Raw genomic sequence first — 24,239 nt, 5'->3', positions numbered from 1 at the left:
CAAGAAATATTTACATATTGTAAGTGGGATGCTCAGCCATGTCTTCATGAGTCTCTTTACCACATAAAAACACAAATACAGATGCACACATATATATACCTTGACTTCTGCCAGTCTGTCTTCTCGCTGCCAGTCCCAGACGGAGAGTACGTGGTCATTGGAGTCGTCCACAGCACACAGAGTATTTCCTCCATTCTAACAAATAGACACACGCACATAGTCAACAATCAGAAACAAAGGTTTCTGTGTGTATTAACTGTGTCAGTGGAGCTCCCTTACCGACTTGGAGAAAGCCAAGCAGACCAAGGCTCGGTCAAAGAAACCTGCACCGAGAACGTGGAGGGTGTTGAGACTAACAGAGTCCCACACACGAACATGAGGAGCCAGCTGCTGCCAGGAAAAACACACACACACACACACACAAACATGGGCATAACACCCAGAGAGATACATCATCGTCATGATTGAAGACAGAGTGAATGTGTTTCAATTTATTTTAGTTTATTGAACTGATTTGTCTGAACCAGCAAACATCACTTCTTAAAGAAAACAGCAAATTCACATCTCCTCATTACAACACTAAACAAGATGCTGAAAGCTTATTCACAAATAATAACAACACTAATAATAATAATGATGATAGAGTTCACTTACCTTTCCATCTGAAGAGGTGCCCGCCACCTGCCCGGTTGCTATGGTGATTTTATCGGGGTGGACGGCCAGGCTGGTGAAGAGAAAGACACAAAAAAAACATACATGAAAACAGTTAAAAGCCTTTTCAACATCAAAAGGACCATTTGAATAAAGATGAGCAACAGGCTCACAGAACATGAAAGGCAGCGTTTGGTGAGTGAGCTTATTAAAGCTCTGAATACGATATTCACTGAAGCTTTCACAAGTGGAGGTGTTTGGGTGGGAAATTAAACAGTTCAAGATAAATCCATCCCCTGACGGGAATGTGTAGGATGTTTAAAGCTCTAACACTATAACAGCCAGAATCTGTTTGTGATCCGTCATTTGATCTGTGATCCAAAGTTGATAAATACCTTGAAATTTTAAGAACCTCAGAGTGTAAAATGCAATCATGTAAATGGGACTGACTGTTCAGCATTGCTGTCATTACCCTGCATGGTTTTCTTCAGGCATAGTTTCATGCTTGTGCACAAATGCCTGCATGCAAACTTGCACCAAAGACCTATTTACCTCTTACTTCCCTCATTATAGTTATTATGCAGGAGTAAACAGGAACAGTGACCAGTCAAAGCAACCTCATCATGTCGTCCTGCTGCCCATTAGTGTGATTTTATGCACTAATTAGGTATGAGGAAAAGAAAAGAAGGAGAGGAATGTGGACATTTGTAAATATCAAGCCAAACAGGGGAAAGACAGACAGACAGACAGACAGACAGACAGACAGACAGACAGACAGACAGACAGACAGACAGACAGACAGACAGACAGACAGACAGACAGACAGATATGTAGTGGACTGCAGTTTATGATGATTTCTAGCTTGCGTTTTATTTCATTCTTGAATCTGGCTTACCATTTGATGTCGTCTGTGTGTCCAGTGTAATGTCTCTGCAGCTGCTCATCCACGTTGAACAGGACAACCACTGAGGCAATGAAATACACTGTTTCTCCGGTGGGCAGCAAGTAAAGGTTGGAGCGACAGTCTCGGCCACGGTAACCGTAGCTGGATGTTTACAAGGTCAAATGAAACAAAATCCAATAATAATCGTAATATCCAAAGTAGAAAATTAATTAACTGTAAGAAGATGAATCTGCAACTATTTTGAAAACCGTAAACTAAAAGCAGCAATTCAACATGCAGCCCACATATCTGTCTCTTCAGATTTAATCTTTCTTTTGTTTCCCTCATAGCTGTTCCCTTTGGGCTTCTGCTACTGAACAACACACTACATTCATTCCTTCATCAACAAATGAAAGAAAGAGCCAACCCCATAAATGAAACTAAATAAAAATAAAACAGCACAAGAGGAGCTGCTGACTGGCTGTGCCTCAGCCTGCCAGCTGTGTGCAGGTTATTACTGACTGCAGGCTCCGTGCGGGCAGCACAAACACGGTGAAAATGAACAGATCCACTCTGACAAGCAGGGAGAGCAGAAGACCCATTCAGCGCTTCCTCTCTTAACTACATCACAGGCCGATCTGGATTTACTTTTCTCAGAAGATTACTTCTCAAAACTTTCCAAATCAGAAGTAGGATTGCATTTAAACTTTTTCTTTCCGCAGGAAATTCCCTGAGTAAATAAATCAAAAAGACTCAAGTTGGTATTAGACAGGTGGCATGACTTCCTACTTAGACAAGCTGCAGTTAAAGGATACACCCAATCCAGTTTGAGTTTGTTGTTGGGCAGCTCAGCTCTGGCCTCCAGGCAGTAGGTGTCCACCTGGTCTTTGGGCATGTACATGGTGATGGGACGACCCTTCAAAAACATTTTGACATAACCTTCCTCTAGAAAAAAACAAAACAAAAGGTCAATGAGATGATATACAGGTAGAAAAACATATAGTAGAATCATATCAGTATTTATACTATCACATTTTTTCTGCAAGAAGCAGATAAATTGTAACATTAATGCATAGTGAAATGTGTTATGAATAACGAGGGTGAAAAGAATGAATGTGTCCCATGGGACAAGATTAGAAAATGATGGAGTGATGTAATGATTTTTTTTTTTACTGTGATAGACTCAATTAAAGACAACAATTGACAAAAATGTTCAACCACAAACAAGTTAGATTTTTACTGACTTTATTAGCCTTTTTAAACACAATCTCATGACAACACAGAACGCAAAATGAACTGTCGTTAAAACGTCCAGAACTCATAAATATTCAGCGCACAGCAAAAGTTAACTAACATAAAATGCAGACATAAGCAGAGCAACGGAAATGTTATGAAAAAAAGTCAAGCTTTGAAAAGGGGATAACGAGAAATCAACAGTTTAAAACATGGTAACGCTGAAAAATAAATCATGCAGAAAACACCAAGGAAACCAAAACAAATTGAACCACTTTTTTAAAGATTTATATAAATATTTATGTATAAGAGAAAAAGATTATAGTAATATACTCATGGGTAAGACTTGCCCATAAGTCCATTAGTTACAGGGACTGATCTAGAACGTCTTTGGTTCGAGAGAACACGTGAAGCACAAGTGACAATAGACCTCAATAAGGTCATAAGGGCACAGATGCACAGATAGTACAGACATTAAATCTACTTTTCATCATAATTTTGGTTCTGGTTTTAACTGAGCACATTATAGTTTGCTAATTGAAATAAATTAGTAACAAATCTGGAAGTACTGGCTGGGAGATTTAATGGGGCTGCAGTAACTCGGCGTGTCAAGGGGAGAGTACGGCAAACTCCCTGACTTCCTCAACTGGATGCTAAAACTTGGGGTCTTCCTGACAGGTGGCCCCTTGGTGGCACCACCCTTTCTGGCCATGCTGGCCTTGCTGCTTTCAAGGATTTGTTGGGGGTTGGCAGCAGAATGGGCCTTTACAGCTGAAGCTGCGGGGCTGTTGCCGGTCCCCGTCTGTTTGGCAGGGCGGCTGAGGTAAATCTGTACGGTGACTATAATGTAGAAGGGAAAGAGAGGAGCCGTTGATGGAGAGGGCACGTGGAGGGCGTCAGGGCCGGTTGGGTGGAGGGGGTCGAACAGGGACGAGCAGGGTGAAGGAGGTTGGTAGAATAAGTTAGACAGACGTGATGGTTGTTTTTTGAGTCATATTTAGTAAAAACATCATGAGATTGGCAATACACAAACTATTAACAGACATTATCTGGGAATTTATTATAAAATAGTGTTTGAAGTCATTTTCTCTAAAGTACCACCACTGGTAATGTTTTGTGAGCACGATCCTGCTTTGCTGGCATAAATCAGTTGTTCCCAGCTGGGGTGGGGGCTTTAGATTTTACTGGTCTATATTTTATTTCACTGGTCTATATTTTCTAAATAATTTCTAGGAATAATCCTGGAAAGAAGATCTAGATGGAAGCTGAGGCAAAGCTGTGAAATGTGTCCACACGCAGCATAAAATCCAACATAAATGGAAAAATATATTTTCAATAATTTACAAATACTGACTAAATACGCTACTTATTGACATAGCTTTGAATCGAGCAGTTCTTTTTTACTTAGCATCACATTACAACGGTCTTCCCAGGAAACATCTTGTACAAATACAGTATCAAGCCTTGTTTCTCTCATCTTTGCTTTTTTTCTTTCAAGGGTAAAACACTCAAATTACCTTAAAATTTGGTTGTTTAAAGAATTAATTGTCCCATAACGAGACAGCATGAACAGCAATATATCTGTGAGGAAATGAGCTGTTTTTACTTCCAGCCTGGTTTTTACATTCTTGGCAGCTTTGTAAATGCTGAGGGGGACTACACACAAACAGACGACACGTCAGGCTGCATGAGAAAACTACAGGCAGTAAAATCAAACAGACTTCATAGGAAATATCCCAGAAAAGAGACTGAATGTGTAATGCAAATACTAATTTCGAGGGCAGGAGGATAATAAGAGCAGTGGCAAAGCTATTTGCTCTGAAGTTCAGTGGGGAATTTCAGAACATAGGATTTAAAGAGTTTGTAGAAAACTCAAAGTGGCTGCAGGGAAGCGGGTTTCAGAAATCTTTGTGTTGTTACTATGGTGACAGAGACTAAATGCCTACGAGTGAAAGTGAGGCTGTGAGGAAAAACACATACATCTGGTGAAGCAGCAGCTTCATCCGCAGTGAACAACAAGTGTGGAGACACACCAGTGAACTGCAAACACTGCAACCAGGGTGGGACGCTGTGCTCAGTGGAGGTTAACTAGGGGTGTATGCGTGTGTGTGTTAGTTAATTCAGTCTCAAAATCAAATGGAGGATAACTTTCACACACACATTTTGCAAACCCACTCCTGTCCCTGCCTGGACAGCTCTCTGTTCATTGCATCAAAGGGCAGTAACAAATACCAGAGGTTTAAGAAATCACTAAAATGTTGAGGCAAGAAAATATAAGATATTAATTAGAAATTCAAAATAATAGTCCAAGGTTTATCCTTTCCCACTGCAGTAGAGCTCAGAGCAGAGGTATTGGATGTACACAGATCACAATAAATCATCTGCAGTGTCCAGAGAGCTGTGGGAGGCCGGGGGATGTTAGGGGAAGGTGGGTGGGGGCTGCCTACCTTTGCAGTGGGTCACACGTCGCATCCCTTGTAAAGGTCACAGAGAGAGACACAAGCACCAGGTGAGGGGTGGTATGGCTTCCTCACTTCCTGGTCTCCTATTATGAGTACACTTCTGTCCTAATGCTCTTAATGAATCAGTACTCTTTTCCTGTCTAATAGTGTCTCATCCGCTGCTCTAGATTGTCCTGATGTCTCCTCCTTTTATCAGACGATCTAACACACTGACCATTGTTAACTTACTTGGAAGAGTCAACCATTTTTAAAACTACTGTGTGTTTCGATTTATATATATTGCACTTCTGTTTATGTGTATATAGGTTTTATTCTTATTTGCATGCAATCCATTTATGTATTGCATTTTGCTGTAGTAGCAGAAGCTATTGCCATTGTATTGGCTAACTGTCATCCAGTGGTACTTTATGTCCATGATATCGCCTTGATTGCACCACTCTGCAAGAGATTTGTGGTCAATAATAAAGTAAATGTCCAATAATTAGTGTATATTGATGATATTTATCCTTGTAGCACATTTTCTTCTAATGGTCAGCATCTTAAGCCAGACAGCAGCAGCCACAGAGATATTTAAAAACCTGACAAACTACTTTCAAACTGACGTGATGCTACGTGATTTATTACTAAAGGTACATTTCTACCTTATAGTCTAATGGTTACAGTTTGCAAATATCCACTATTTTATATGTAGATCATATTTGCTAGAACTTGACCTCTAAAATACTAAAGATATTTTGTTACTGTATGACAGCTGTGTATTTGCATCTGCCTGTTTATTAGTCTATGAATCCTGTTAAGCTTTGTTGTCACTTGAGCCTAAACAGAAGAAATCTGGAGCCAGGCGTATAAACCAAATGAAAAACCATATTTCAGTGTAGACAGAAATCAATAGCATGCTGGAGATGAAAATTCTGATCAATACTCATCTTATTTCTCATTTCATATTCAGCTCAATTGTCTTGCTAAATACATTCTCTGATTATTTTTTTTTTCTTTGAATAAACTGTGAAGGAGTTGGTTCACCTGTCCAGTGCCTTGCTCTGGAAATATGATGAACTCAAAATTTAATGAGTAGCTCATTTTACACTTTTATTAAACTCTTAGTTCTTGACTTTGACTTTTAAACTGTGCAACCAAAACTTTAACATAAACAGAAGAAGTGGCAAAGAAAAAATGGAAAAGTGGATGTGATGGTGCAGTAATGGATGAGGTGAAGTGGTTACTTGTTAAAGAATGAATGAGACATCAACATCATGTAAAGTAGCTCTCAGTGGTCCTCTGCGTGTAGAAAACAGTTCGGTGCACAAACTAGACATTTTACTTCATTATGAAACCTTATATTGGAAATGCTAAGAAATAATTCTTTATTTGTTAGGATGGGATTCCTAAAAAATGCACCGACCTCTGACTGACACAGAGAGTCACTGAGCATCTGGTCTGTAACACCTTTCAGTGGGTTGTATCCTGTTAATAAAGTCTCACTGATGTCAGGCTACAGAGCCATAAAATAACCTCTGGTTCTTACCTGCATTGAACACTGGATCCCTCAGTTTGCTGCAAAGCAAATGAGTAAACAGCTGTCATTTAGTGTTCCCCTCTGAATAAAGCATACAGTTTCTTCTGTACATTACTGAGCTGAGACTAGTGTGTTATCTGGTGTGTGAAACATCAAATCAGAACACAAATATCCTTCAATCTTGTTTGGAACAGAAAGTGAGAGTGAAGCAGACAGTATGTGTGTAGCACTGAATGGGGAAAACGGATTTCTCATCCTGTCCATATTACCTGTCACTTCTTTTGCCGCTGGAATTGCTGCCGGTTGATCCAGCTCGACCTCGGTTACCCTTCGAGTCGCCTGAATCTTTCCGCGTTAGAGTTCCCATGTGTTCGTTTGAGTTGGTTCTCCTCACAGTGCTGTGGCGAGAAGCAAGGTGGACAGTGGCAAGTAGGGTCAGGAGACAGAGAAGGGAGAAGAAAAAGAATTAGGTCAAAAAACTTCCTGACACTGCTTTTCTAAAAAAGCCCTCCAGTAAGGTTTTCATCCCAGAACTAGCTTTTGAAAGCGCATACAGGAAGAATGATTCAGCTCAAATCTGTCTTTATACGTTACATTCATTTTTAAAACTAGACTGTGTGACTCTCTACATCAGAATCACACACAATTTGCATCAGTGTAAGAGAGAAATTAACAAATGTTATTTGATTTTTTGTTTACTCGCAATTTAGTCCACTGTGGTAATTATATCTACAGTGTCTGTATTCTGTGCAGATCTGCAGTGGTGCCTGTCTAATCACAACAATAAAAAGGCTCCATCAGCAATCCAGTGGCCAGTAGGCCCAGTCACCTAATCCATCCTGTGGGAGAAAAGTCTATTCAAATCCTAAAACTGGCCAGTGGCTGTTACCCCCTTCTGGAGAGTCTGAGTGCATTTATTCAGAAAAGAGCAGAACTGAATAAAAAAAGAGAGAAAATCTGTTGTGTGCTGTGTGATCCCATGAGGAACTGTAGTAATTGGGCCACAGGGCATAGGGGAAGGTTTTTGTGTGTACACCAACACTGATGGGATTGTGACCAATCTGCAGTTTAGACTAATCCCAGATACAGACACAGAATAACACAAACGCTGCTCCACAGAACAATGATTTGAACAACAAATAGTGGACCGATGAATGAAATGGAGAAAAAAAAAAGAAGAAAACATGACAGTTTAGATCTGAGTGACTGATTTAGTAGCTGAAAATAATGGGCAACGTGCATCAGAGCGGTAACGTGGTGATGATGTTACAGTGTGACCAGTACTTTAGCTTGGTGATCCTCTCACCTGAGGGGCAGATAGGGAATTCTGGTGGAGCGAAACAGAGAGGACAAACTGGATAGACTGACAGGACATAAACAGAACATAACATTATGAGATTGCCCTCCCTTAAAAACTGACCACATAGGTTGTGTGTGCAAACAGCCTATTACGACCCATAGGTACAGTTTACTGTTAGGTCACATCTAATGGATGTGGTAATTATGACAGGAAAAAAGGAAGAATATGTGAGTAATAGTCAATCTTGTTTCTTTCATTTATAATAATCATGCCACAATATTTAGTACTTATTTTAAAACTACAGTGCACCACAATACATCTCTTAACCTAATCAAGCTTTTTCTGTGCATGAAACCTAACCAACATACGATCCATGATGACGAGCGCCCAGTCAGATGCTGCCAGTACTCTGTGTGTTTATTACTGTAACCATGATTTTGAAGGTCTGGTGTGCCTGCCGCCATAGTGGTGCTATTTTTGGAGATGGTCCTATGGGTCATATCACAGTGTAGGAACAAACAACCTATATAGTTGTTTAAATCAAACATTATAGAGGAAAGAACAATACAAGAGAATGGACATGCAAGACAGGAAAGATGGGAAAGACACATTATAATATGTAAACAAAGAAGACAGCTGATGACTTTTATTATTACAGTAAATATATAGTGATAAAAAAAATCTAAGAAGGTGATTGTGTTTTTTTGTTGAGAAGCTACTATTGTAATATAGCTAGATGTTCCTAATATATATTTTTTTATTTGAGAGAAATAAAGATTACATGAAAATACCCAAAACTTGTATTTTATTGGCTTGTTTCAGTGTAATCTAAAATCAATATATTATCTGTTAACTTAAAGGTCAAAAACTCAATAAAATGAAGATAATTTAGAATTTGTTTCAGTCAAAGTAGAGAAAGCCTCAAAACAGTACTAAAACATTTAAAGAACAAAGCAGAGATAATTTTGGTTCTAAGAGTAGTGTGTTGAGGGGACATAGCCTCCCTTTAAAAAAAAAAAAAAACAACTTAACTACCATGAATGATGAAGTGACAAAAAAGTCAAATATCATTCAGAGGAACATGATCGAACCTCATGGACAATGTGAAAATACAAAAGTCCAAATCATATGTTCTGCATTGATATGATCAATCACCTTGTACATGTTACATTTCAATCTGCAGAACTGCTTCTTAACTGTCCTCTCCAGTAAATCTTAATATAAGAAAACATTCAAAATAAAAACACACACATGGGAAAACAAGGAAATGACACCACAGGGGAGTCAACATCTGTCTGGACCACAGCTGATCCCTGTTGTATGCTGAGCCTCATCTGATTATGGTAATGTCTTTGAGGGATGGGGAAAGGCCATTGTTCCCCTGACAGACAAGATTGATAACCTGTTTTCCAGATGCATGTATCAACATACGCACTTACAAAGAGACGGTGATGACAGAACTGTTCCTCTGTTTATCAGTCTAGTTACATTTCCCTGTCCTTGACTGATAAAAAGCCAGGAATATGACGATTTATGGTGGAAATGATCTCACATGGCAGGGCCAGACAGGAGTAAAAATATGAGACAAACAAAATGCCTGAAGGAAAAAACATGATATATGCAGGGCCTCACAACCTGGCCTACTTTGTGCTATATTTGGACTGAACCTTTACATGCCTGAAGGTTCAGTACAGCAATGCTAAAAAATCTGCTGAAATTGGCAGAAAATCCTCCCCCAAACTTTCATAGTTGTCTCTTGTGTAAAAAGTCAAACCTTCCCTAACTAACGCCTCAAAATAATGCAACAGATGAAAGCTAACAAACATATAGATCGCACAATTATTTCAGTGGTTATGGTTTCGTTTTTCTAACCTCTTGTTGGCTGGTGTGTTGGTGTCTTTTCTGGATCCAGATCCAGACGGCGAGGGCAGAGTACCACTGCCTTTCTTTGGTAGGACGGTCCCATTGTTTACTGTGGGCCGTAATGGCAGGGTGGCAATCATTGGCCTGGCTGGAAGAAAAAAAGAAAACAGCAGGACAAAACTTGTAGAAATCATCATCATCATCATCATCAGCTTTTCTTTAAACATTGTTAGAATAAGGGCATTGTAAATTGCTAACTGTGTTATGAGAATTGTCATTTTGCAGACAGATTTATGTAAAGGGTGCAACCAGGCATGTCACAGTCAAGGATGTTCTCTGTTTTTCTGTGCAAATCACCAAGACATGTAAAGATATGGATGTGAACTCTGTATGAACTTTGAAGTTGTTTCAACTCTCCCCTATTGTGTAAAGTGAGATGGTGCCTGGAAGTCATGTAACCACATCACATATAAATTAAAGTGTTCTGGGCGAGCTCGGGGCTGCGCAGCCGGGGACATCACCGAGTGTGTGTCTCCTAAAAGTCACGAGCTCAACCTAGAACAAAGAAAAGAAAGTCTCTGTGTAGATGTTTGATTAGAACCAACAATGGTCAGGGAGTAAGATGCACCAGTAAACTCATCAGATTATGTGTATAATATAATCTCAATACTCAAGACATAAGAAATACCAAAAATAAACCGTGACTAACGTCTTAACAATGCAAAAACTGTAAGTTTTGTTTTTGGCCCAAATACTTCATGTGAATGTAATGTAGATGCAGCATCGCTATATAAAAGAAAGCCCAAATGTATTCCCAACCTCAGTGATCATAATTTAATGTCTTTTCCCTCTTTATGCATAATAAAAACTGCATGTGCGCACACAAACACACAGTCAATCATGCTTGCTCGAAGCACCCATGCCAGACAGACGAGCCCAGAATAACAAATCCAAGCTGCAGCTTTATCTGCAGTGATAAATATTTGATAGACACCGTTTCATCAAGCAGAGGCACATATTCATTCATTCACACGCACAGACATGCACACTCAGGCAAACACACACATACTGTTATCTTTTATACAGTAATTACACAGCATGGAGCAAAGTGAGGTTGTAATTTTGTTAGCATGTTAAAGGAGACAAATGTGTGTGTTTCTGTGTGACCATGACTGTCCAAGTGCAGATTGTGTGCATGCATTAAGCTTTCTGAAGCAAATCACTGTGCTTTAATAGAGCGGAGCAGGCTGCTGGTTTCCTACGGCCCAAAGAGCTGAACAATAAGGGAAAGCAGCTCTGAGTCGTTCTCCAGCTCCCAACTGAAACTTCATCCGTCCAGAGTCAGCGAGGAAGACTGAAACTGGCAGCAGCTCAGAATCATAATCTGTTTGTGCGTCATCACTCAAATGGACATTTGTGGAAATAAAAACCTGCAGGAAGTGCAGATGATTTCACATGCAGGCTCCATCCGTCTCTAGGGTGAAGATGCTATTTGAAACAATATTTTCTGACTGTGTCAAACACATCTTAGCTGAAAATCAACACATGCAATGTCATAACACAATAAAAACACTGCACAAATTGAAAAGTCTATTATCAGCTGTCTATGATGCCCAGTGCTTTTGTATTCTGTAACAATGGGCTGTTTTTATAAACCTGTTTTAGGTCCGTATCCTACACTTTACTGACTTTACTGTGAGAACAGATGGAAACACGCTGCGTTCAGCTGAGTGATATCACGTGGAGAACAAAGGTCAACACAGTGAGAGGTTTTTACAAGTGCAGTAAATCAACAATGGCTGAATTTTAATACCAGACTATTAAAAGTAAGCTGATATTGTTTTAACTTTGGCTTTACTGTAACTTCTGGGGCTAAGGCTGTACTTCATGGTGGCTTGCCATTTCAGGCATTTCTCTTATTTTGTTCATGATTTTCAGAGTAAAACAAAACACATCAGCACAGCTCCTTATTTATTAATAGAGAAAATAGTTTTAGGTTGGTTTCACAGAGACTAATACAGAAGTTCCCTTGTTAAACTACTGTTTGTTTACTGTATACTCCGATCATAGTGCACTGACTTCAAGCAGTATAAACAACATTATACTAGCAGGCAGCGACTGCACAGCAGGCCTGGTTAGTGAGGACACACTACACAGTCTGCCTACCTGGCTTTCCAACATTGCTGTCTGTTGAGGGAGACTTTCTCATCAAAGCAGGGTCTATACATAAAGCACAATATGTTTGACCACACAGCACAGTCCAGAAGGAGAAATGAGAGGAGATTGACAACTAATCAGCCAAATATAAGAATAAAGCAGAATTTGACAAAGACATTATCTGGAGAGCAAAGAAAGTGTGAAAGCAGTGAACAGATGCCTCCAAAGCATGTTTGTGTGTTTTCAACATATATGCCAAAAATGTTAAGACTCCTTTGACCCTCTTATTCATAACTGACTAGATTTAGTACAAACACAAGCATATTTATAGTTGTATGTTACCTTTGGTGGGTCCCCTGCGTGACCCCATGGCCTGCTGCTCCTCGGACAGGTTGAGCCTGCGAACCACATCTGCCAGAGCGGACTTCAGCAGCTGAATCTCATCCTCCTGCATCTGGACCCTCTGCTCCAGAGAGGCGATGCGGTCAGTCACCTCCATACTGCTGGCTGCTGATGCACTGTCATCTGAGGAAACACAATGAATTTGTGCTACTAAGCTTATTGTGTATTATTATGATGGCCTGTCCCACATTCATATGTAACAAACACACATCAGAGTGGTATGAATGTTCTAATCAAATAAATAAAAAAATCAAATGGTCATATTTCCCAAAACACAAAACTATTCCTGCCATATACTTCAGTTGGATCTGACCAGGAGACTAGAATCTGTCTTATTTTTTGATATTTATAATTACATCATATTTAAGTTTTTATAATTATATCTTATTTAAGTTTAAATTAATAATTGTTTGAGTTATTTCTAGTTCTGTATTTTATTTGCATTTGGATTTACAAATAGAGGATTTACTGTCAATGTCATATTTACTGTTACTATCATTTTTGGTAGAATGGTCTTTCTACCAAGGCTCTTTAATAAATTACTGTCCAAAAAATATGAATCTGAAAGTTTGCACAGAAAATATAATAAGGAAAACTCCAAATTTGCTTGGGTCAAGATTCTACTATCAGCAGTTTTTATAAATTATAAATTTAACTTTAATGTGTGCAGATAAAGCCAAAAGGGATATAAGAAAAAGGAGGTAGCAGTAATACAAATCTGTTCATGTTTTCAGACTCTGTTGGTCAAAGACTTGTTTTGTATGATTCAAAGAGCGGGAACACTTTTCCATTTCAATACCTTTATTCTTGAGTGTGTTTTAAATGTCTCTCTTGAGTTTAAACTAACTTAACACATTACTAACACCTCTAGACCTGACACCCTGTTAGAGGCCAAATACCAGTCACCAGGGCCCACTTCATTAATGATAACACACACACATATACACACACATACATGCACACAGGGTCTCCCCCATTAAGCCTTTGATGTCACAGTGGTTTGATGAAATATTAATGTAAATCACTGCTGTGTTTTCCCTGCAGACTTGTAATAACAGTCTGATGCATTATGCATTAGAGAGCAGGCATCTGGTGATTAGGCTGATCTGCACTGTGTGTTCCTTATGTGAATCAGTGTTAATACCTGACTGCGTGGTAATTTTATGGAAATATGAAGAAGCTCTTGACTTTGGTAAATAAAACTCACAATCAATCAAGTAATGTGTGCCTGAATTTAGACAATCTGGTGAAAAGCAAAGTGGTGTTATGAGCCTCTGAGTATCTTAGATAAATAAAAATTGCACAGGGGAACATCTCTGACCAGGATAACGCCCCAAGTATTTGCTTATAGATACATATATTCTTTAGATCTGTAGTATAAATATTACCAGAAAATGAAATTCAGCCCATCTAGTAATTACTGTGATAACACCCAGTTGGAACACAAGATGTAAAACTATTAAACACCTAATGTTCCCCTATATAATTAAATAAATAATCATAAATATGATTTTCCAAATGAACAGCAAAGACATTTCTTAATTGACTAATAATTAATATTTGTTTGATTATAATCTTATAAATACAGTTATTGACTGTACATAATAACTGTAAGAGACACTTAGGTATACCTTTTATCCATAACAACAACAGTTTGAAGTAAGTAATGCCATAAAATCCAATTAGATCATTTCAATTTAATGGGCGGTACAAGCCTGAAATGCAATTTCACAATTTTATCTGAGTGAACAATTTTATTACACAGCTTAAGTCAAAGAGGCCCTCCATGACAGAGGATGATAAATTAGCACATTTGGCAAGTGGGACATTTGATGCTTGTAACAGAAAATAGATTTCTGGACACATTCAGAATTGCTGAATAAACCACTTACAGTTCATAGAGACACACACCAGCCATAGGCATATATACACACACTTGCGCACACAAACACCCGTCCACCAGTGCTCTGTTTTGCATTGCTGAAATCTCTTTGGCACTGTCATAGCCATTACTGCTGCATGTACAGTTGTGATGACGTATATTCATCAATTTGATAAAAATGAGCAGCTTTTAGAAAAAAAAAAAGTGCAAAGTGAAAAATCAAAACCAAATTTAGGAAACACTGTGAATATCACATAGAACAATGGAAATGTTTATAGACTTGGGTACATTAAAAACTGATGAACACAGCTGAGATATAGGAACATTCTTATTGTTGCCATGGTGACTCATCATGTTAAGGTTATCATCAGTTGTGCTGGACAATCTGCAAAAATGTATGTCTTTTTAAAACACTCTGATTACATTCAATTACAGTCACTGGTTGTGTTTTTTTGGAGGTAATTACCATGGATGCATGAATGTCTGCTCCTAATTCTGTGGCAATCCACGCACAAAATGTTGAGCTATTTCAGTCTGGACCAGCGTGGTTGACCGATGATTACCATCCCTAATCATCCCACTTTGCTACTGCAGCTTAAAATACTGGCAGTAACAGATCTGAAAACCATCTGCAGAGTAGACTTTGATTGTTTGATTGTGACATGCTGGTATTTTATGATAGCAATACTTACATTGCACTTCATAGAGAGATTTTTATATGCACGGCCTAAAATTTTCACCTCATCTGGAGAAATTGAGTCACCGTCGAACACATTACACTCCCAGCAGTGACTTTGCAAGTACAATGAGTAACATTTCTGCCTCAGTTTATAAGCTCAAACAGTCACTTCACTGATCACAGATTTCTACTCAAAGAAAATGCTTTCTTGTTTCATTACGCCAATCTTTCATCTGTTCACACACTGACAAAGCATATTCCAATTATATTCTGTTGCAGATAAAACTGGATCTTAATAACTTTCTGCTCACCTGATACATTTTCTTTGATGCAAGCCTTGTTCATATTCACATGCGAACGTGTGAGATAAAGCTTCCATTATCTATTCAGCATCTGTTGAGGATCTGCTCCCAACACTGACACAATGAGAGCATGATGGCATCAGCCGCTGAAGTACAATGACTGGCTGTCACGGCCGTGATTTCCTCAGCTCTGCTCTAACATCCTCCATCTGTCACCCTGCTCCCCTGGTAAAACCTCTGGGGCAAGAAAGCCAACACCCAATAACACATTCATGAAAAACAGAAAAGGTCAGCGAAGCTTAGATTTGGTGTTTGTTTTTATATGGAAGAATGAGTGTTGATGGCGTGACACTGATGTGATCACAGCAGAGTCAGTGTGGCTAAATTTGCTCTTCATGTGACGGCACTCTCTGGGGCTCAGGTCACATGCTGCTGTGGAGTAGATCTGTCCAGAGAGGCAGTATCAGTGAGACGTCAATCTTCATTTAACAACAAATCCATCACCATATGCACCTCCTGTCTCTGTTTTATCCTCACAAAGACAGATGATTACATCCCACAAATCTCCTCTCGCTCCAGTACGCCTTTCACACCTGTCAGCCGGCTGCTTAAATTACTTCATTTCTGCCAGTCTTCTTCAGCATCTCTCTATCTTTCCTTTTCTGCCCTGGTTCCATTATCTGGTCAATATGTGGCTGGGTCACAAATCTGAGACAGATCTCTGAACCCATCTCTCTGCTCACCCTAATGTATTATGACACACTGCTCCCTGCTACAGTCCTCTGAAAGGCAATGTTGTTCCAGCAAGACCACCTGCCTGCTTAAGTACTTGTCCATCACCACAGCCATAGAGGATCAGCAAAAAAAAAAAAAAAGACAGAGAAATAAATCAGGCGCTGTCTTCAGTACATTTTCTGTTCTAAAATAACCACACCTCGACTCTCATCTCCACCATTTACTGACCTCAGTGTCATCAATAATGAACACCAGAGAATGCACACACGCTCTGACCCATTTCCCCCTCTCCTGCTCAGACATCAGTTACATGGATCAATACACCGAAGGAGTAAAAAGGCTAAAATAATCCTGGGTGATTGCTTCTGATTAAACACAGAAGGAGCATTCGCATTTCTGCAGCAGCCCTGTGCTGACCTTGGCTGTCTTGCCTTTGAGCTTACTAATTTCATCAGTGGGACATTTGCAGACTTGGCACTTCGATAACCTATATAAACACATGTGATGTTGTAATTGGAAATATAGAACGATGAACAAATTAGGATAAAATGATTTCCTTGGAGGAAATGTGAAATCAACTGTCTCTCCATGTGTGAGTGCTCCTGCACCCTTTGACAATAATCCACTGACAACCACAGTGATTGATGTCTGTTTTCTTGTCACGCTGCAGCGCAGAGAAACCAAACAATAAAGCTAAATTGACTTGATGGAAAGTTCAGTTGCCAGGTTAAACAGTGCCACAATGGGAGGTTTTGAAAAGCCACAACCACTGTTTGGAGAAAACCAACAAGAAAGAGGCTGCAGGACACGGCCTGTCATAACATTATGACAATTATTCCTGTTTTTTTTTTTTTTTCAGAGACAAACAGCTAGTGCTGATATCACACATACTGCTGGCATCTGCATACTTGCTGATGCAGATAGTAGAGTCTGAGCTCAGCAGCACCTGGCTGACTGTTTTTAATTTCATAACAGTGAGTGCACATGGCCAGGTGGTGTGCAGCCACAAAGCCAGTTCAGCTGCTGCAGATTGTGCCTTCAGGAAAGTCATTTCTCATAAGACCAATGAGTCACACTTATTGAGCAACCAGACTTCAGCCTGCTGCTGGCTTCCCTAATGGAGGTCTGGACCTAATCATAATCAAGTGGGATGTAGGATTAAATTTTATGCCAAGACGTGGAGGACGTAGTTACTTAGAGACAGACAGACCAGAGAGGTGAGAGTGAATATTCTTGATGATAAAAAAAAGTACAACTAATATGAATGTGTGCTGCTAAAAGACAAATCTCTCAGCCCTGAGAACAACTGGAGTCATCTGTCAGTGAATAAAGAAGTAAAAGTGCCAAACCAAATGATTTAGAGACTGGAGGGAGAAAAGAGACAGAGAAAGAAAAAAGGGTTTTAAACTGTCAATCTCACATGTCACTTATACAGTGGACAACCTGAGTGTTTTAGCTAATCAGCTGGCCAGATTAGGGAGACAGATGCTTGGTTTACAAGCTGTATCTGATAGGTCCTGCCTGACCAAGGCTTAAGGGTTATAAATAGAGGTGGATCAGAGAAGGGGAAGCCCTCAGACACGGTGAGATTAAAGAGGAGGAAACAGTGCAGGGAGAGGGAGAGAGAGAAACGTGGCAGGGACAATTTTTCATGTCAAAACAGCAGCATTGAAGAATGACAAAAAGACTGACACTGAGGTGTAAAAGACAGACAGATAGAGGAAGCTGTTAATGCATGTGTGTAGAGTCATAACATTTGTACGGGTCAACGAGGAGCATGAAGCGGGGGTCAAAGGAGAGATCCAACTGGTCTTGTCTGAACATGTTAAACCCTTCCTTCCTAGCTTCAGCCACATGCTTCCTGTGGTCAAGCTCGGGTCAGAGGGGGGAAGCAGCTTCCCCCACCTTGATGCTGTCACTGTCACACTGCCTGACATTTACACACACATGCCTAATGGAAACACTGAAGGGATGCTGGAGCTAATGTTGCCGCTGAAAAATATGGGTGTTCCTAGCCAGCTGCAGGCTGCGTGCATACAGATGATGCAACGAACACTTCATACTCATAAAGGGCCTGTACACAAATTACTAGAAGGGGGAGATCATGAAAGTGCAGGGTGGGGTTATGTATTTAATTATATGTATACATTTGATTGATTTGTGTTCTGCTTGCCATAAACTTGGAAATCGCTAATTATGAGTTGCACCAAATGAGGGGGGGGGGGGGGGGGGGGGGGGGGGGGGGTTGCAATTTTTTAAAGTTATGTCAGTCCTGCAGCATTTACAATGCTTGGGAAAGGGCTTACAATTTTAAAACCTGAAAGATTAAAAACCTCTCTCCCCACCAGTAACTTTTGTAATGCCCCTAAAAATCTTTCTGAGACATAACATTGATCAAGGAAGGAAGAACAAGAATAAAACGAGCCAAAGAGATGAAAAAATGAAAAGAAGAGTCTTAGCCCACTGAAGCAGAATAACTCCATCTTAACTCTGACACATATTGTATACACACCGATATCCCAGCACTCTGGTTTACAAAACACACACTCCTGCATACGCTCTGCCCGTCAAAGAAGTGTTCACAGTGCAGCAGAGGGATTATGCTGGATATGTGGAGTAGATCTTGCTCAGTGCTAGTGATCCCTAAACTCAGGGGGTTTGAGCTTAGCAGCAGGCTGGATTTGTATTCTCTCTTCCTCTGTCTGTCTCTAACCTCTCTCACCTCTCTCTGTGCCCGCCTTCCTCCCTCTCATAAGACTGAATTGACTGAATTGACTCTGGGAGTAAAAAAAAAAGTGAGTGTGAAAGATTACACTGAAAGAGGACCTGGCAGTAAAATCTTTTTTCATTGTCTTTCTCTAATATTTTCCTCTTCCCTTTTCTCTTGCTTTTGTCTGTGCTGTTCACTTGAATGAGGGATTAGCTTTCAGTGGTAGTGTTTAGAAGGATATGCAGACTTCAGAGGGTGGTGTGTTTGCAGCATCAATATGCTAAGCCAAAGCTGGAGTCAGAGAGCATCCTTGTAGAAGGGTGCAACACGCAGAAATGAAGTCAGTAGCGACTTTCTCAACATCTACAAGAGCAAATATATAAGCAGGTAATTAAATTATTTTATGTAATTACAATTGAAGCTATAATCCTCAAGATTTTCATTAAATTACCCCTATTTTGATTCTGTAACTACATAACTCCATATAGTAGTAAAGCCCACTGTTTCTGCATTGGATTTAAATGACCTTTGTAGGTGAGAGGGGTTACTGGGAAATGGCGCATCATGGAACCCTGTGTTATTGTTCATAATTTTATCTCACTGATAATATCAGTGTTTACGCTAAAAGTTGGAGAAAACCAATGATTGTGTTTTGCTGCATTGCAAACGGATCCCCAAGCTCCTTATCTGTTATATACCAGCAGTGAGAATAGGGCTAAACCAGGCAACTCCACCAGGAATAATATTTTATTTATTATAATTTCAAAGTCTGTTTGAACCTAACGTCTTTTGGGTGTAAAGAGACTAGTCCTGTATTATTGTACTTACTGTTTAAGATTGCAAGCCGACAGCTGCACAGTGGAGTCTTACATTTTTCTTATCAACAAATTATACATCTCATTCCCTTGTGCCATGGAGCTCCAGACATAAAACCTACAGGTGATTATTTTGCCTTTTTAAAAATAAAAGCACATACTCTATATGTGTGATTTAGGCTGTGAGGCCACTGACAGGGTGCATCTCATCAACCAAAGGTGATGCCCAACATGCTGTACATTGTCAAACCCTGAGGTGAAACTGACTGAAATCCTCTTCTGATCATGTACTGCTACTTTCCTTCTAACAACAAAAATATACTGAGCCACTATAAAGTGACAGGCAGCCCTCAGGGACAATGAAGCTCTTTACTGACACAAGATCATATAAGAGGAAAGGCAACGATATTTATCAGAACACAAATGATTTGAAAGACTTTATCACACTGACAAAAAAAAAAAAAAACACTCTAAACTTTTTATAATGTCAATCAGTCAGTCAGACTTTAATCATTCAAAGTGATAAAACACATTAACTAGATGAAGAAAGACACCCTTTGGACTGCTATGACTTTTAGGGAAGAAACAAAGCACACAATTCATGCTTGGCACTGACTCCAGGCTCTGACACAAGCTTCTTTCTCAGTCTCAACCTTTCCCCATATAAAACAGGGCTTTGTCCCCCTGTAACAAACAACCAGGAAGGAACAGGAGGCGGGACACTTGTTCCATCCAGTGTGAGTATGTGTGCACTGGTGCTGTTCCATCCAGTATCAGTGTTGTTATGGGGAACCAGATTTCCATGGAGTGAGAATGGTCTCACACACATACACACAGAGACACAGAGACAAAGACCGTCACCACACCAAACATGAGCCAATCGTATTATCTGCCATCTGGAAAGGACAGAACATACCTGTAAACAGGATTATTACGCAACAAAAGGTGAAGAGAAATATTACAAATTGATTTTAGTGTGTAATAAAAGTTTCATTTGTCGGTTGTTTGATTTTTTTTTTAAGTCTTTGATGTTCAGTGTTTTTCAGGAGTTATTTTGTTTTTACATGCTCACAGGCCTATTTTATACTACAGTCTTTGTCTGTTGCCTAGGAAAGGTGTCAAATCAAGCAGGCGGTACAAGCAAGAATTCATTACTGAACTGGCCTACCTTGCCAGGCCTCTGTTTAAAGTGACAGAAGACAAATATCAACCATAAACAGACACAAAACAATGAAAAAAGGGACATAAAACAACCACAAAGATTTTGTGTATTGTGTAGACTTTCAAGACCTTGCTCTTTGATTCTGAGAGCAAAATTAAACAGTCACTGTTGATATTTACAATGACAGATTTCTAAGACACAACTAAACTGTAGCGACGGTGTGTTGCTGAATGTTCCAGCACATTATGTGGATTGAAAAAAAAAAAAAACCATGCCATCTAACAACAAAACTACACCACCAAAGGATCTACTTACACTATCACTGAAACTGACAATAACAGAGGGAAACCCAGACCAAACAGTCATATCCAGCTTCTTTCCTCCCATCTCTGCACCTGTGTTATTGTTGAATCCATTTTGAACAGAATTTCTAATAGGATTTTCCATTTCTCCATCTGTTACACACAAGCTGGTCTCATGCAACAGGGAATACGCACACACATAAAGCGATATTGTTTACCCCTTGGTTCTTCCATTAGCAGCAGATGTAAGAGACCAATTATGAAGAGGAGCAGCCACTGGGAGCTGCACCACAGGCACCATTCACTTTACAACTGGCCAGATGAAATCCTAGCAAAGGCAGAGTTTAGAGATCCGGAGCAACCAAATCGATGGGCTGTGACTTCTGCCTCACTGGAGACAATACACTCAGATAATGACATGACAAACACTCACCTTGTCAGTCATTAAATTCACTGTAAATGCTTTGCTCTTGTACTGTGGGACAGAAAAGGAGGCTTTATGCACAGACATTCATATGTGCACACATGAAGAGGATGTACCACTACCCACACAAACGATCTGTGCTGGGCAATATGCTTTACATTATCTTTATATATAACATAAATATAACTGAATCCCTATTTTCTTCCCCTGTGTCTCTGATTCAACATAAAAGCAACAGGAAACAAGCACAGACTAAAAATAATGGCATCTCTTTGGGATTCTGCTGACTTGTGTGATTTATTAGTTTGCCCTCCCCCACAGGTAGAATTCACCGCTCTGTTGAACACATTTACTGTGAATGTGCAGAGTGGAAGCATCCTACTTTCTGTTAGAGCAAACCATTCTGTCTCTGGCTCTTTTAGTAATTTTACATATTCATGACATGCTGGTCAAGGATCCATGCAGCCTGCGTGTCCTCTCCTGACCTTGAGATGGTATGCACACGCGCACACACACACACACACACACACACACACACACACACACGTTGCCAGAGAGCACTTCTCTCTTTCATTCCAGTTAAATACTCACATAAGCAGAGTCAGTATATAAAATATAATTAGCACAGGAACTCAGTCTCCCACTTTACATGCCTGATTGTTTTAGTAGGTCATGATGGGACGAGGCTGTGTGAATCTATGTCAGTGGAGGAAAAGACAAGGGAGGCAGACAGAGACGAAGGGAAACACTCAGTTCAACAACAAATGGCTTTTTCTTCCCACTGGCTCATCAGCTAGAGAGGCTGTTTCCATGAACACACTGAGTCGTAATGTTGTCCCTGAATAAAGCACAATACATCACAAAAAAGTCATATCTCATATCATGATATGTTACTGAAGAAGAAAAATATTCTTGAATACTGATAACATATTTTTACGAAGCAGCAATGAAATCATAACTTCATTCCTGCATTATGAAGAACAAATGTTATAAAAACCCTGAAAGTGGGAACTAGGATAAGTAAAAGTCAAATAAGCAATGATAAAAATTGTTTTCTGTTCTTTGACTAACTCACTAATTTCACTAATTAGCTTTCACTTTCACCGTGACTTAACTTCAGGTATTCTTTGAGCACAAATTACACCCACATCTACTGCTAAACATTATGGAGCTGATTATATGGGTCAATCAACAGCTAATTAATTGGTAAATGCTTTGATTATTTCAAGTGATCGATTAAGTCAAACAATTGGGCTTTAAAACCTCTCAGGTTTCAGTTTCTCAAATGCAGAAGATGCTTCTTTTCTTTGGTTTGTGTGGAAGGAAAAAAAATATCTGTGGGTTTTGTGGGCTCTGAGATATTATAAAGGACTTTTTTTTTTGGTTTTTTTGTGACATTTTCTAAACTAAGTAATTAATCAATTAATTGAGAAATAACTCAACCATTTAACTGATAATTAAAATAATAATTTTTTGCAGCCCAAGCTAGACAACATAGATATCAATAATATTTTTTCTGTACTTTTATTTTTTTGATGTCTTTTAATTTTTTATTTGTGGGGTTTATTTGACCACTGACGTCTGCCTGTTTTCAGATACTTGACAGATGTTGGTAACACACATTAATAATCTGGTTGAACACCTTCGTCTTACTGACTCTTACACTGCTGATACACTATGTATTTAAGAAATGTCAAGGGTTTAAGGCAGAGGATTCATGAGGGGAGCAGGACACCAGTGCCAGGGCTTGGACTGCAGGGACTGTTTTCATTATGTAAGTGGCATCATTTCTCACATGGCAACACGAGCAGCCACAGCTCTGCTGTCTCCCACAAACACACACGCTGTGACCATCCTGCAGCACAGTCTGCAGTTTTAGACAACGAACCACAGAGCAGGAGAAGCAGCTTCTGTGGCCTGCTGCACACATACAGTAGAACGCAGCTGTAACATGTACATGAACGAGCAAACGCTGTCACCCTGTGTAAGTGTTAAGCAGTTAATGACTCACTGTTTTGCAGCACGAGAGAAAGTGCAGGATAAACCCTTATCAGGAGAAAGGGGAGAAAAAAGTGAGATAGGAAGGAGTAGGAGGGGGCACCGCATGACTCGTGACTACAGAATCTCAAACCGCCCCGCTCAATATCTGACTGTCTGGAGATAAAAAAAAAAAAAAAGAAACCAAAGCACTCTGAGCTTCACTTGGGGCATTTGCACAAGATCAAACAAGAGTGTGAGAGAGTCTGACACTGGGATAAAGGTGAAACAGAAAGAGCTTGAGAAAGAGGAACAGTAAAGCGAAGTGAAGGAGTATGAAAAATTGAAGGGTTCCAGCGACACAGAGTTGGAGGCAGGAGGGAGATACAAAGAGACGGAGAGTGGTGTGTGTGTGTGTGTGTGTGTGTGTGTGTGTGTGTGTGCTCTGACCCAGCTATAGGAAATCAATGTCATGCCTTTAAATGAATCAGCAGTAGTGGATGAGTTATCCCATCCAGGTCAATATTTATTAGACTACTGCTCTGATACAAGTTACAGCTATGGATGGATGAATAATGGCACATCATATCTTCACCCCCCCCTTCTGCATTTCTCCTACATTTTTGTGCAGTTTTCTTCAACTCTAGGAAATTTCAGAGTGCAGATCAGCTTGCAGCAGCTTTTTAGCTTTTCTAGGCATTGATAAATTAGTTGAAAGAATCAGGGATAAAGAGAAAAAGAAAGAAAGCGTGACATGGAAAAGCTGAAAAAAAGAAGGCAGAAA

General features: G+C 39.7%; 1 protein-coding gene across 13 annotated transcripts in view; it reads right to left on the bottom strand.

Annotated features, from left to right (window-relative positions):
- eml1 (EMAP like 1) overlaps positions 1–24,239 on the bottom strand; it is a 44,979-nt gene that overhangs the window by 6,018 nt on the left and 14,722 nt on the right. For 4 of the 13 annotated variants that reach the window (XM_026305673.1, XM_026305440.1, XM_026305654.1 and 1 more), the window contains 12 exons: positions 12,408–12,590; positions 12,075–12,128; positions 9,918–10,056; positions 8,052–8,108; positions 7,015–7,143; positions 6,755–6,783; positions 5,215–5,241; positions 2,350–2,479; positions 1,547–1,696; positions 655–724; positions 280–390; positions 100–195 (listed from right to left, as the gene is read on the bottom strand). In XM_026305673.1, coding sequence (XP_026161458.1) covers positions 100–195; positions 280–390; positions 655–724; positions 1,547–1,696; positions 2,350–2,479; positions 5,215–5,241; positions 6,755–6,783; positions 7,015–7,143; positions 8,052–8,108; positions 9,918–10,056; positions 12,075–12,128; positions 12,408–12,564 — 1,149 coding nt within the window. In that variant the 5' untranslated portion in view covers positions 12,565–12,590. Of the gene's footprint in view, positions 1–99; positions 196–279; positions 391–654; positions 725–1,546; positions 1,697–2,349; positions 2,480–5,214; positions 5,242–6,754; positions 6,784–7,014; positions 7,144–8,051; positions 8,109–9,917; positions 10,057–12,074; positions 12,129–12,407; positions 12,615–15,339; positions 15,656–24,239 lie in introns of those variants that run through there. The other 9 variants (XM_026305360.2, XM_026305199.1, XM_026305116.1 and 6 more) reach the window with 9 other exon arrangements.

This window comes from Mastacembelus armatus, chromosome 22, assembly GCF_900324485.2.
Source record: "Mastacembelus armatus chromosome 22, fMasArm1.2, whole genome shotgun sequence".
NCBI classification, from domain to species: Eukaryota; Metazoa; Chordata; class Actinopteri; order Synbranchiformes; family Mastacembelidae; genus Mastacembelus; species Mastacembelus armatus.
The sequence above is the reverse complement of the archived record's forward strand: the minus strand, read 5'-3'. Positions and strand labels throughout refer to the sequence as shown.